This window comes from Balaenoptera ricei, chromosome 2 (genome assembly GCF_028023285.1).
Source record: "Balaenoptera ricei isolate mBalRic1 chromosome 2, mBalRic1.hap2, whole genome shotgun sequence".
In the NCBI taxonomy this organism is placed as follows: Eukaryota; Metazoa; Chordata; class Mammalia; order Artiodactyla; family Balaenopteridae; genus Balaenoptera; species Balaenoptera ricei.
The window spans coordinates 71928021-71942644 of NC_082640.1; the positions used below are offsets into that span (position 1 = coordinate 71928021).

General features: G+C 42.6%; 1 protein-coding gene across 7 annotated transcripts in view; it reads right to left on the minus strand.

The window, feature by feature from the left end:
* ZNF609 (zinc finger protein 609) overlaps positions 1 to 14624 on the minus strand; it is a 224126-nt gene that overhangs the window by 192721 nt on the left and 16781 nt on the right. For 4 of the 7 annotated variants that reach the window (XM_059913037.1, XM_059913036.1, XM_059913033.1 and 1 more), the window contains one exon: positions 4042 to 4915. The exons of 2 other annotated variants lie outside the window; for them this stretch is intronic. In XM_059913037.1, the coding sequence (XP_059769020.1) occupies positions 4042 to 4788 (747 nt within the window). In that variant the 5' untranslated portion in view covers positions 4789 to 4915. Of the gene's footprint in view, positions 1 to 4041; positions 4916 to 9717; positions 9821 to 14624 lie in introns of those variants that run through there. One more of the 7 variants, XM_059913035.1, reaches the window with a different exon arrangement.

Here is a 14624-nt window from a genome sequence, read left to right on the forward strand (position 1 = left end):
AAAACAGAATCCTTCATAACAATGAAGGATTTGTTAAGAATCCCAGAGTAACAATATGCCAGAAGAACTTGGTAAACAAAAACCTGGCTTTGCTACTGACTACCTGTGAGAGTCTAGGTAAGTCACATGACCTCCCTGGTCTCAGTTCCCTCTTCTATAAAGTGAGGAGATTGGACAAGATAATCTTTCTCAGGGCCCTCCTTGAATTACAACACCCGGATGGAAAACAGAGCTGCTGAAGAAAAAATAAATTAAGCTCAGACTTCGTTGTAGTTAGAGAATGCATCTCTGTCTCACATAAATATCAACTTCTTTTAATTTTTTCCAAGAAGGAAAATGCTTGAGGGCATTTGGCTTCAGGAAGCACGGCTAACTGCTATGTCATCACTAGCTGAGAAAGAACAGCTTGTGAGGGAGGAAGGTGTTAAGAGAGAAAGCCCTGGATCAGAAGGAATAAAAGAGACCTGACTTTGGTTGAGCAATGAGGGATTGCAACACGAGAGAAATGAGATGGAAGGCATAAACTAGGGCAAGAAAACAAAATCAAGGGCAAAGGAAGATGCTCTTAGAACACAGGATATGATGCAAACATGATCGGAAGGGGAAAGAGCAAAGAGCACACTTTAGTTTTGTCTCCTAAACTAATGGGGGAAGTGGTAAATATGTGTATGCAGCATTCTGAGAGCAGCAGAAGCTGAGACACAAACATGGGGAAAGCACAGTGCAGTGTTTCCACCTTCCAAGATCAAAAGCAGCAGCTGAAGAGACAAGGAGAGCTTCTGGCTGCAAACTTTTAGATCCTTTAGCCACTAGAGCTTTACTTTATACGATCTGGGAAAAAAAGGAGTCTCACCTTAAACTCCTGGTTTAAGCCCCAACTCAGAGTCAACACAGATAGATCACTGCCTTCTGTGGTCTGTAAATTCTTTTTTCTTGCCTGTCACAGTGGTAACGTGAGCACTAAGCTGGGGACATTCAGACAGGCACCCTCCCTCATCCTACCTCCCCTTCCATCCCTAACTCAACAACCTATCAATCAAACCAAAGACAAGGAACAGACAGGAGCTGGAAGGCTCTGTCTTGTTTATTCCTCAACATTCCCTCCCCCATCTCTTCAGCTGGCAGGAAGTATGAGGCAGGAGTGTTCAATAACAATTCAGGGCAGCAGAAGTTGCTAAGGGCCATCTCTGGTCTCTCCTAGAACTCTGGGAAACAGCACAGTGAGCCCTGCCAGAGAGAGGTGTGGTGGAGCAAAAGTGGGATCCCATGAAGGGAAATCCACATTCTTGGCTGATTGAAATTCGCTCAGCCATAGACTGAGATACCTACCTTGATGAGAGAGGAGGTCCTGAGGTAGAGAATTAGAATATTCAAATCTCCCTCATTAGCTAGTTGTAGACATGTGACAATTCTGTCCTACACCACAAACTCCACTTGTCTTCTCTCTTGTTTCCAAGGGGTTAGAGGAGTGGGTATGGGTAAGGAGACTCCAGCTAAGACACTTTCCAAATTTTATGAGTTTTCCCTCTTCATGACAGCTTCCAGCTCAGAGTATGTAATTCCTAGATTATATCAAAACATCTGTTTTTTTGTTTTGGTTCTGTTGGTTGTCCCCACATGGAAGAAACATTCCAAACCAGTTAAGCCATAGGCAAGCCCATATCTCAGAGAGAAAAATCTTAAGGAAGTTTTCAAAGACTTAGCTTACGAGTTATAGTATTAATCATCAAACACCGACTCAAACACCTCTTATGCCCAACACCCTGGGATCCTTGTTTCTCAAAAGCTGCTCCACTCCGAGATTCCTAGCCTGTGTTCCCTTTTGCATCTTTCCCTCCTTCCATTCCAGAAACGCTGTCTCTCTGCACAGTGTTTTCATCTCCTAGCAACTTCCAAATATTTATTTACATAATTATTTATTTCAATGGCCAAATGCTTTAGAATGGCACCCCACAGAACCAGACTATTCAAGAGGGTTGAGGGAACAGGGAAAAGAACTGAGAAAGCAGGTTCTTGCTTAGAGTAACATCAAACTGCACAGCAAATTTCCTCTTCTAAGAGTACTTTTCAGCAATTTTATCTTTCCTCCAAAAATAGAAGCACAGTCTCTTTCCCTTTTCTCTCTCATTCCACTGCCCCATTCTCAGTCTTTTTGGGTGACAAGGCATATAACACAGCTATATTATTAAGAAGCAAACCTCCCTGGCACCAAGGTGTATTCTTAGCTGAATATACTGCACCTTTCAGCCCAATTATAATCTGAAGGGCAGCCACCCAACCAGTCCCTGAACCTGAAAGAAGAAAAAGGGTTCTATTGCTTCTCTGCTGGAGACTCTCAAGGACATTTAGACTTAAATCCAATATGAAGATAAGCATCATTAATCCTTTCACCCACAGACCACTACTGGGCTTAGTTAGAAGATTGCAACATGAGTCAAGAGTTCTAAACAGAAAGGAAACTGAAGGCCACCCTCAGAAGTGGCCAATTTTCAGCACAGGAAGAACAAAGGTTATGAACATGGATATACGGCAAGAGTTTACTGGAGCCAGATGTAGGGAACAGTCTAATGGGCCTGGAACAGAAGCAAGAACTCCTGGTACTCCTAGGCCTCTTTAAAACAGTATTATCCATCTGCACCCCAGAGAAAATGGTAAATCACAGCCAGCACAGGATGCACCATGCCGGTAACCAGCTGGAACTTGACTCTGCTGAGGTGGACTGTAGCATCTGCCACCTAAACATAGGCAGACTCTCTGGCAGCTGCCACTGGTAAAAGGGAATAAACCATTGTGTTATTAGTGGAAGAAAATTCACAGCCCTGTTACCAGGGAAGCCCAGATGTTGCTAAGAGTTACAGATGTGCCAGAGGCAAGGACCAAAACACCTACAGCAAAGAAAGTGCAACCTAGCACTGAGAGGACACCACCACCCAAACATACACATCCTGCCTCTATTAACACTTACATATGGAAAGAGGTACTCCCTGCTGCAGCTGATGCAATTACACAGAAATCAATTTATACTGCATCTGCTGGGATCAGCTGAAAGCACAGGGTGAGCAGAACACAGAGCGGAAAATCAAGAGCCAATGAACAGCTCATTACCAGGTCAGCCGCTTTGCAGGAAATTGTAAGCTGCAGAAGTTTAAGGCAGCCTGAGCTGACCCTAGATTCACACCCACTCTGGTCTAACCCTGCAAACTCCATTTACTGAGACATGAACTAAGATCATCTTCCCAAAGGAGGAGAACCCCTTGTGGGGCTGCAGGCACCTGTCCTTCCAAGTCAAGCAGAAGGCAAGGTATCATTACACCATTTGGCAGCTATTAAACCACCAGGAAACCTTGATTCCCAATAGCTGAGGGAGATACCCAGCCAAGAACTATACTTCAGTGGCCAAAGAACCTCTTTCAAGGCCAAACTTTCATAGCCACTACACTAATCCATAAGACCTGATTAAGTACCTCAGTACCTCCTGCTCCACTGTTTACCTGCCCCAAACTGTGACCTTTTGCTCTTTGGCAGTCACCAATAGAACACTTGGCAGATATCATGTAATGAAACTTACTTAACCCTTTTCTCTTCCAGAGACCAAGCAGCACCATTTATCCCATTAAAAACAGCACTCAATTGAAAGCCTATTAAGTTTATCAACTTGTTAAGTTTATCAATGGCTCTAAGGATGAAATGTCAATCAAGCTGGGAACCATATAAAGGTTGATGCCAGTCTCTAGTAACAAGTATCTGAGGTGGGACAAGGACAAGGCTGGAGGTTCTTGACTTACAGAAAATTCATTCTACCAAGCAGCTACCCCCAACAACAGATACTCTTCTCCAAAATGTCCAGGCCTGCTGTTAATCTATCTGTAGGGAATCCCCTAATTTGGAACAAAACCACGTTATCATTACCAGCTGCTCTGACCTTGTAATTAGTCATTACCCACAAACTAACGAGCCTCCCACAGAGTGCACATAGCATTTGGCGGTTAGTCCAGGGCAGTTCTGACTGGCAGCGGGCAGCCAGATCTGGCCACCTCTTACCTTTTCAGACTTGACTTTCTTTAGCGGGCGACACTCATTCTCCCCTTCCTCTGGCTCCGGTTTAGCTCCCAAAGGGTTGAGCGCTGCCCCAGGCTCAAGAGCTATACTCCCAAGTGGCTCCACAGCTCCTGGGTCCACCCCTGTGCTTCCATCATACTGACCACCACGTCCTCCCAAGGGAACTGGCTGGAGGACCCCAGGATCCTTTTCTGAACAAGTCCCCACTCCTTCGCTTCTCTCCTTCTTGCTCTTAGATGAGCTGTTCTCCTTCTCCTTTTTGGAGCCGGCTACACTGCGGGGCGCCTTAGCCGCCTTCTCTGAGCCCTTGGGAGCAAGAGCAGCAACCAGGTTTCCTGCACTGGCACCATCTCCTGAGCGTCCCTGCACCTCTTTCTTGCTAGCTGCCCCCTCACTTGGAGTGAACAGGGACGTCCCTGGAGGGGGTTTGCTAGTGTCTTTGCCACTCTTATTCCTTTTAGATTTTGATTTGCCTTCCTTCCCTTGAGGACCTGGCACTGGGGTCACAAACTTGATGTTGTCTGGTAGTGTAGCCACAGCATTGGGAGCTGGTATCCCCACCTCCTTTGAGCCTGACATTTCCAGTTTCTGCTGGTCCTTTTCCAGATCGGCGTCCAGGTCAATGATGAGATTCCCTACTCCAATGTCCCATTCATCCCCACTGTCGTATGTCTCAACCGGGTTTGCATCCACTCCTTTCCCTCCGGAGGCTCCACTGCTCAAGGACATCTTAGAGTCAACGTCCCACCTCAAGATTCAAGGCTCTTCCTTGCCCCCAGCTTTCCTATTTTCAGCTTCAGCTATGTTCTCAGACCTGCCACATTGGTCAGTATATGCCCAGTGGACAACATCATTGCTGGAAAAAGAAAATTTAAAGAGCTGTTAAAGGAAACAATACAGGCAAAGAGGCTGAAATAAACTCCCACAAAAAACAGACCCTTCCTAGGTGGCTATCACATCACAATAGACAAGACAAATAGACAGGTTCAGTTGTATTTCTAACCAAGTCACATTGGACCAAGGGAAAAGCTAATTCCCACTCCATCTCCCCAGGGGAGAGTACAATATTTGCAATTGCCCGGAAATTCAGCAGTAAGTCTTAACTAGGAATCCTCTAGAGTTAGTTTCCCATTCCCAAGAGACTTATTTCTACTACCACTGCCAGGTGGCAATCCTCCCTCAATTAATATAGGCCCTGGCACATCCTCTAGCACAACTTTACTCATACCTCTTTTCTCCTTGCTTCTTCTTGAACTATCAGAGATTCAGAACATAGTCTAGCAAAGGCTAAATCCCTCTACTAACAGGGCCTGTCCCTACTAAAAATAATATAGATTCCTTGTCATTCTACTGCTGGGCGGGGGGGTGTCTAATTGTGGGTAAGTAAAAGAGAAAAGCAAACAGAACTGGGGAAAAATACAATATCAGGATAGGGACAAAACCTGCAATTAGAGGAGGCAATCCTCAGAGAGGACTTAACCAATCAGCTTCAGTTCAGTTAAGCCAGCCTTATTAAACTCCAGGTTTCAAATTATGTCTAGATAGCAGAATTCAATGTAGTCTTTCTCACTGCCCACTAAAATACCCAGGAAGAGACAAACACACACACACACACAGAAAAAATGTTACCCTATCAATAACTGAACAGTACTAAAAAACCTCATGCTAGAATGTGGGAGAAGTCTCTACATTCTAATAGTATAAGACTGATGGCACTATATTGATAAATACCAGGGCCTCACCACATGGAACAGAGATAGCTAAAAAAGGGGGTGGCATGGGGTGGGTGGTAAAAAAGGCAATTTATACCTCTCCTTGGGGAGTGTACCATCTAGAAAACCTGGCAACCAACATACACCATCCAGCTATTACTTTATGATGAAGCCAAAGATTTCTGTTCTTGCTCACTCCCCTGTTTACCATCTTTCTATATGCATATAGAAAATAACTCTCATAAGATGACAGAGCAGAAAGGGTAAAACAGAGGTGGCACAATGAATCTTACAAAGTAAATATCTAACAGGTAAATGCCATAGATATCTCTAAACAGAGATAAGACACATTGTACTTTTCCACCTGCTCTCTCAAGGCAGTGTCAAAGAACCAGGGTGCAGTTCAAGAGAAGATGTCACCTAGGAAAGCAGAGCTATACCAAGTGAACGCTTGATAGCAACAGGGATGTAAGAGAGAAAGCAGTGCACATTAATCTGCCATTTAGCCATAGATGTGAGAAGAAAATACATCCTTTACGCAAGTAGAGAGCCTAGTGCCAACAACAACCAACCATTTCTGACACTGAGTCCACACAGATCTTACTTCATAAAACGATGAGCAAAAACTGTGTGTTGGGGAAAACATGACATAAGAACTATGGGGCATCCCTGGTGGCACAGTGGTTAAGAATCCACCTGCCAATGCAGGGGACATGGGTTCGAGCCCTGGTCCAGGAAGATCCCACATGCCGCGGAGCAACTAAGCCCATACGCCACAACTACTGAGCCTGTGCTCTAGAACCTGTGAGCCACAACTACTGAGCCAGCATGCCACAACTACTGAAAACTGCGCACCTAGAGCCCGTGCTTGGCAACAAGAGAAGCCACCGCAATGAGAAGCCCGCGCACTGCAATGAGGAGTAGCCCCCGCTCACCACAACTAGAGAAAGCCCGCACGCAGCAAAGAAGACCCAATGCAGCCATAAATTAAAAAAAAAAACAAAAAAACGAACTATGAAAAAATGCCACCCACAAGGTAAAGGCAACATAATCTCTGAATAAATTAAAGAAATGATACCTCTGATAATGATCTAGAATTCTGAAGAAATTTTTAGTAAAATGTTTGGAATTCTCTATACTATACACTAATTCATTCAAAAAAAACGTGTATTAATTGCCTACTAAGTACCAGGCACTAAACTAGGTGCTGGGAATACAGTAGCAAATGAGAGTGTATAAGGCAGTGGAACATGATACTGAAAATAATTCTATTATGAGGGGCAAAGGCATTTCTAGAAATGGGAATGCCAACTGAATCTGCACTACAAAGGATTATTAAAGCATAGTTCTTCCCAACATCATAATCTGTCACCTCTGCAATCTCTGCAATTGTGGTGAGGCTTAGAGCATAACCCACGTTCATCTAACACTTACCCACTTCCCTCTTGAGCTGCACTATCATCAGTATGTAATGTAACCATTAGAGCAATCCCATGTTTGTTTATTCAATAAAACTTTCAAAAGACCTTCCTCCAAAAAACAAATAAACAAAAACCCTTCCTCTAGAAAATAGGATGGTAATGGAAGAGAGACTCTGGAAAGGTATATAAAGGGAAGAATATAAAGTACATAAAAGTGTCTGTGCTCACTGAGAGCTTCTGACAGTTCTGCACTGGCTGACCTGTCATATGGAGCAGGATAAACAAAATATGACAGTAAAGAAGATATAGCATTAAGAAGATACTAGGCTGAAATGAAAAGATATGAACTTAGACAAAAGAACCTCATTTTTTTTAAAAAAAGGAAGATGCAAGGAAATGAAAAATGCAATTAAAATTCATACAGAAATCAAAAAAGCACAGAACTAAAACTGTGGAAAATGAATCTGTAAGTTACAAGAAAACTTGAGATACTGTTCCAGAAGGCAAAGGAAAAGGACAGCAAAAAGAAAACAATGAGGGAAATTGAAAGACAGAGGAAGTATTTAATAATACTCAAAGCAAAACTGAAGAGACTAGAACAAATGGGAGAAAAGCAACCCATCAAGGCATAATATATGAATAACACCCTGAGCTGAAAAAGATCTTGAAAAAGTTCACTACCTTTTCAGCAAAATCAATTTTAAAAAAAGCCAAACTTGCAGACATCCTAACAAAATTTTTGAAATACAAAGGACGAAACTTAGGCCAACCTCAGACTGCTCTGCAATATTAAATGTTAAAAGAGAATGAAAAATCTACAAAGAATTTTGAAGAGAAAAGGTTATTTTTCAAGAGTCTTTCACTGAGTCAAGTTGTTTGTCACATGTAAAAACAACAGATTTTCAGTTATGTAAGAACATATATATATCCACCTTGTTAAAAATTATCTGAAGCATTAAAATCAGTTCAGTGTAGCATAAAGTTGAATAATTCTTGTAAACAGAAATACCAAATGATTTTTGCAATCTTAAGAGTAAACTCAATGCAGATATTCCTGGAAAAGATATGAGGCAAAATCAATGCTTGTAATAATGCTGAACCTAGAACGTTCAGCCTTAACATCAGTAAGGAAAGACACTTCCTCAAATTCCTTTTGTCCCAATTCCATATGTCGTGGCAAATTGTTTTGTTTTTTCTAGTAAGCAAGAAATATTGCCGTTAACATGTTTTTTAAATTGTGCTTCTTCTTAAAAGGGAGCTGGAGATGAAAAGAACATCTGATGGTCTGTGCTCATTTTCAAGTTCCACATCTTAAGTGAGATATTCATTAAGTGGAGGGATATCCTAGAGTATAGTAAAACACCAAAAAGCCATTTCATAAGAGGAAAGGTCTTAGAAACTGGTATTCTTTAATCTGGAAAGGAGTTAGCTGAAGGGAGATAGGCTGGTTAGCTTCAAATATATGATGGTTGCAATGTGGAAGAGAGAAACTTACTCTGTGATGCTGAGGGTATAAAATGGACCAGTGAGTAGAAGTTACAGAAAGACAGATGTTTAACTCAGGAAAAAATGTAATACCCTGGAATTCCCAACAATGACCCACAATGCTTAATGAAGCCATATCTTTATCACTGAAAGTAGTGACCAGAAAAACCATAATCACCTGTCAAGCAAATTACAGAATTCTTCTATGTGTGATAGGGAGTAGTCTGGAAATGCCCAGGGCCCTTTTCAAATCTGAAATTCTATTAATGTACCTATCAAAAAGTGCGTTCCCTGGGTCTTCCCTGGTGGTGCAGTGGTTAAGAATCCGCCTGCCAACGTTCAAGCCCTGGTCCGGGAAGATCCCATATGCCGTGGAGCAACTAAGCCCATGCGCCACAACTACTGAGCCTGCCCTCTACAGCCCGTGAGCCGCAACTACTGAGGCTGCGCACCTAGAGCCCATGGTCCACAACAGGAGAAGCCACCTCAATGAGAAGCCTGCACACCGCAACGAAGAGCAGCCCCTGCTCGCCGCAACTGGAGAAGGCCCACATGCAGCAAGGAAGACCCAATGCAGCCAAAAACAAAAATAAATAAATTTTTTTTTTTTTTAAAAAGTGCTTTCCCTACTAGAAAACTACCCAGAATTTCTGAATGACCAGGATGCAAACAAAGAAAACATATCCTGAGGGCTGATATTTAGTGGTCCTGATGTTCTATAGAGAGCCACTGTCCTCTAATTTCTGAGTGAGCTAAGTAAGTACCACTTTTCAACCAGGTGACTTCTCAGAAATTCAGTTTACCAAACCCAGCAGGTTTCATAGTAACTTTGTTGGTACCTTTCCAAAGATATAGTAAAAAATTGCCAAGGATTCTTTAATCAGCCTGGCTACAGCAGCCAAACCACTTTCCATCTGCTCCCTACCACATCCCTGGCTTTATACAGCTAATAATCAAACTCTCTGACAGGTCACGGCAGAGATGTTTAATCACAGGAGGTAGGGTAACTAACATGGTAGCTGGAAATGAAAAGCACTGACCTCTTGCTTCCATGGCAGAGAAAGTGCAGAATCAGGAGAACCAATACCTTACAGAGACCACAAAGTACTTTCAACTTGCAGGAGCTTCTGGATATATTTTCTTCTCTCTTCTCCTTCTGTCTAATTGTACTTCGCTATTTAGGACGATTCACCAAACTCTGGAATTACTTGCCAGTGCCATTTGTGCTTTGTTCTGCACCTGATCACCAAGAACTCTTCTCTGCGTGGATATAGCTAAGGGACCAAGATACGCCATGACAATCACTCCTCATACCCTGTATCTATAACAATGAAAGTTCAAATTCCAGTTTCCTCTCTGGAACCCAACTCCATCTCTCAGACTCCCAGCCCACAGACTGGTTTGTAATCACACATTTCAGGTCATTAATTGCTTTTTATTAGGGCATATGCCATATATTACACCACTTCCCTACCTCAGTAATGAGCAAGGCCTCTCTTCCAGGCTAAGAATGAGAAAAAGAGTCTTCACGCAAGGTCTCTGCCCCTGCCCAGAGGACATAAGCAACAACTGACCCTACTTATGTCCAAACACAATATGAAGAAGAATACTTCTCCTTCTGCCCAGATAGAGCTCTGTATCCATCCTAGAGGGCATCAAAGAGAAGGGATCTCTTTAACTGCCAATTACTTATAGCTAATCTGGTCTAAGTAGCAAACTGTCCAACGCTCTCCCAGTGTAAATTTATCTGTCCTCCCCTCTTGTTACAGTTTTTGGATCAATCTTCTTACAGGCTTTGGTCTGAGCAAGTGAAAGTTGTGTTTGAGTGAGTATACTCTGCTTGCGACCACACAGGTCACACACATTTGGGTGTGCGGGTGATCCGTCTGGCTAGCTAGTTCTCACCGAAAGCTATCTGGACAAAGAAAAATATGCTACACTCAATTCTAGGGAAGCAGCATGGTGTAGAACACAGATAACTGAGCTGAGAATCGAGAGATGTGATTTCTGGACTCAGATTTCCAATGACCCTAGCCAGGATGTTAGCCAAGTTGCTTCATTAAATATTAATTTTCTTATTATAAAATGGAGGGAGAATCCATCATGGTTCTAAGCATATTATGAGGATCCAAATCTGAAAAATATGACAACTCAAAAGTATAAAATGACCCAAATATTCTCATAATGTTCTAGGGTCTCAACTTAAAGAGGCCTGCTTCATGGTTATACACTGTATAGAGATCTAAAGTATTTTTAAAATAAAGGAAAAATAAATATTAAAAAAATTTTTACAAATTAAATTACAGGTAGTACTGATATCCATTTGAGTTCTACGAAAGAAAATGGCAATCCTTTCTTCTTTCAATTACTCAGTGGTTTTCACTTACTCTGGTTTTCCATTTAGGCTACTCCTACCTTCAGATGTGGCTCATAAAATCCTACACTATAGTGACTGACAAAAAGACTCCATCTTGCTTCAAAAATCCCTCAGGGCCAAGGTACCAATCTCAAAGCTCATGGTTTTAACATCTGGACTATCTCTTTTACCAACTGTTCCAGTCCAGTAGGTTGTTGACCCCCCTGACAGGCCTTCCAAACTAAATTGTGTGAGGTTCACAGGGTTTGATGCCCCAGGGAATTGTCAATAAAGCAGTGGGATAAAACAAAGTTGAGAGAAAACCAAACTATACCATCTTCCCTGAATTCCAGATGCTACCCTGAAATCACAGACTCAGCCAACCTCAGGTGAGGCTAGTACAACATGTGAACCATCCGTGGTGACTCTGAGCTTACCCGGCTGGAAGAACAGGCACCTCCCTCTCTAGCTGCCACATTAGAGCTCACTAATCAACTGAATTTCCAACTGGGGCTCTAACAAGAAACAATCAACTTTCCTTTGGGTCTCTTCCTTAATTTATTACATTAATTACTGTAACAAAGGAACTGTGTCATCTCCTCAAGTACCATAGCTCTCAGCTTATATCTCCAATGGGGATCAGATAAAGACAGACTAAGAGTGCCAATTTGAGAAGATGGATCCAATTCAACAGGGCTCATCTTACCATGTGTCACCTAAGGACAGAAGAGCAAAAGTGTAGCATCTCCCAGTCCCTCAGTGTTTATAACCTGCATCTCATGAATAGTTTTATGGTCCTCACAGGCTGCTATTCTCAGAGTAAGATTATGAGGCTTGACCTGTTTCATTTCACATAAGCAACTGACACTTCCACTAGACATAGCTATTCAACAGGGCTCAGGTTTAGAGCCTTGGTGTTTGTCAATACTGCTCTGTGCCAGCATACATCTCACAATAGGCTAAACAGCATACTAAACATGTAAATAATTCAGTCCCAACCCTATAGGGATTCATTGGCGGAACTGGTTCACAGAGAAAACCCTTACCAAGGCCTATGTATAAGTAAGCCAAGAAGCAGAAGGCAAAGATCATCTAAAGTAAACAATAAAGCTCTACCATCCCCCCTCCCCTAACAACTGAAGGGCTATGTAGCCCTTTATAATTTAGTTCTTTTCCCCAGAGGTAAACATTCTGTACTAAAGAGAAAGAGGTGATGTCAAATTCTCAAGAAAAAAGTGAATAGTGGAGTTAGCTTAGGAATCAGGAGATCTAAGAAATTGGGCCTCCACACAGAACTGTTGTGGCAGAGCTTTTCTCACCTCTAAAACAGGGAATAATATGGGTCGAGTTCATAGGAATGGGGGAAAGGAAAAAAACCTAAGCAGGGACTTCCCTGGGGGCACAGTGGATAAGACTCTGCGCTCCCAGTGCTAGGGGCCCAGGTTCGATCCCTTGTCAGGGAACTAGATCCCACATGCATGCCACAACTAAGGAGCCCATGTGCCACAACTAAGGAGCCCTGGAGCCGCAACTAAGGAGCCTGCCTGCCAAAACTAAGGAGCCCACGTGGTGCAACTAAGACCCGGTGCAACCAAATAAAATAAATACATAAATAAATATTTAAAAACAAAACAAAACAAAAAAAACCTAAGCACTTTTCAGGAAACATGAGGAATTACCTTCATTTTTATATTCTAGACCTCACCTCCCTTCCTAAGTCTCTTACTTAACTACTATCCTATAGCAACTCTAAAGAGCACACAAAGAAAACTTCTCTATCAAAAGATAGTATCTAGGGACTTCCCTGGCAGTCCAGTGGTTAAGGCTCCATGCTTCCACTGCTGAGGGCACAGGTTTGATCCCTGGTCGGGGCACTAAGATCCCACATGCTGCGTGGGGCGGCCAAAAGAAAAAAAGATAGTATCTACACTGTTAGACTAACCATAAAAAATGGTGGAATTCACACACACATCCCTTAGGATATCTAAGCCAGATTGACTTCTCCAGCCTCATCTCATGGCCACACTCTGTTCTTTGCAACCCATTCCCACCTTACTGACTTTTGGCATTTACCTCAGACATTCCCTGCTCACATCCTACCTCCCAGTGCGCGTGATGATTTGATTAACATTTGTTTCCTCCACTGGACTGCACGCATCCTGGGGGCAAGGGGCTGCATCTCTTTTGCTCACCATTGTATGCAAATAACAGTGTTTAGGTCACAGTGCTCCCTCAATAAATATTCTGGTCAATAAATGAGTGAATGAACACTGCTTTCCTCAATGGGCAGAATCGTAACACTGCCAAGGCTGCCATTTCTCATCTCCATTCTTACTTGAGCTTGATCTGTCACTAGTTATAAGCTGTCTCAATTACCTAACAGTCTTCAAACTTACTAGAACAGAGTGTGGATTCCTCTTTCTTCTAAGATACAGATAAAGGATACAGATTTATCAAAAGTCTAGGGGAAAAGTAAGAAAACAATCCAGTCCCCACATTCCTTAAAAAACGCCTAACTGCTCTGGAGTATTCTCAGCCTTCAGTCTCATCCATGCATACCTGCTACCCAAAACAGGGCTAGCCCACAAATCAGGAGTTCTGGACATAACCAGTCCCTTGGAAGCCTCGTACTTAAATGTATGATACATTCTATCAGACTTAAAACGTTCAGTTAGCACATTTTAAACATCTATGAATCAAAGGTGACAGAAGTCAGAAAAGTGGTCATGTCTGGGAGGTTGTTACTGAGTGGGAAGAAGCATGAGGGAACCTTGTGGGGTGCTGGAAGTGTTCTATTATCTTGAGCTGGATGGTAGTTATATGGCTATGTACACATGTAAAAACTGTGTTGTACACTTAAGATTGGTGTACTTAATGCACTTTATCATATGCACATTATACTTAAAAAAAAAAAGGTAAAATAGTAAACACCTATGAATAAAAGGACTGTATTACTGGATCATGGTCCTGGTCCTAAAATAGCATTTTATGTGATCACGGTAAAAGGGAATCATGCCATCAATCCCCACAGGATATTTAGGGGAATGGAAAGAAGGGAGGGAAGGAAGGAAGGAAGGAAGGAAGGAAGGAAGGAAGGGAGGGAGGGAGGAAGGAAGGAAACTACATTTAAGGATTACCATGTGTTTGACTATATTGTGAGGAAATTTATAGATCTGTTGGAGAGTCTGAAAGAATGAATAACAACAAACCAAAAACAGTGAGGTACTTAATGATATTAAATCCTGAAAAAAAACATAAGTTGTATAAGAAAACATAACAGGGGACTTCCCTGGTGGTCCAATGGTAAAGAATCCGCCTTCCAGTGCAGGGGACGTGGGTTTGATCCCTGGTCAGGGAACTAAGATCCCACATGCCGTGGGGCAACTAAGCCCGTGCGCCACAACTACTGAGCTCGCGCGGCTCAAATAGAGAGCCTGCATGCCGCAAATTACAGAGCCCACGCGCCACACTAGAGAAGAGAAAAAAACCGTACGCCACAACTAGAGAAGAGAAAACCCGCACGCCACAACTAGAGAGAAGCCCGCATGCCACAACTAGAGAGAAGCCCGCGCACCGCAACAAAAGATCCTG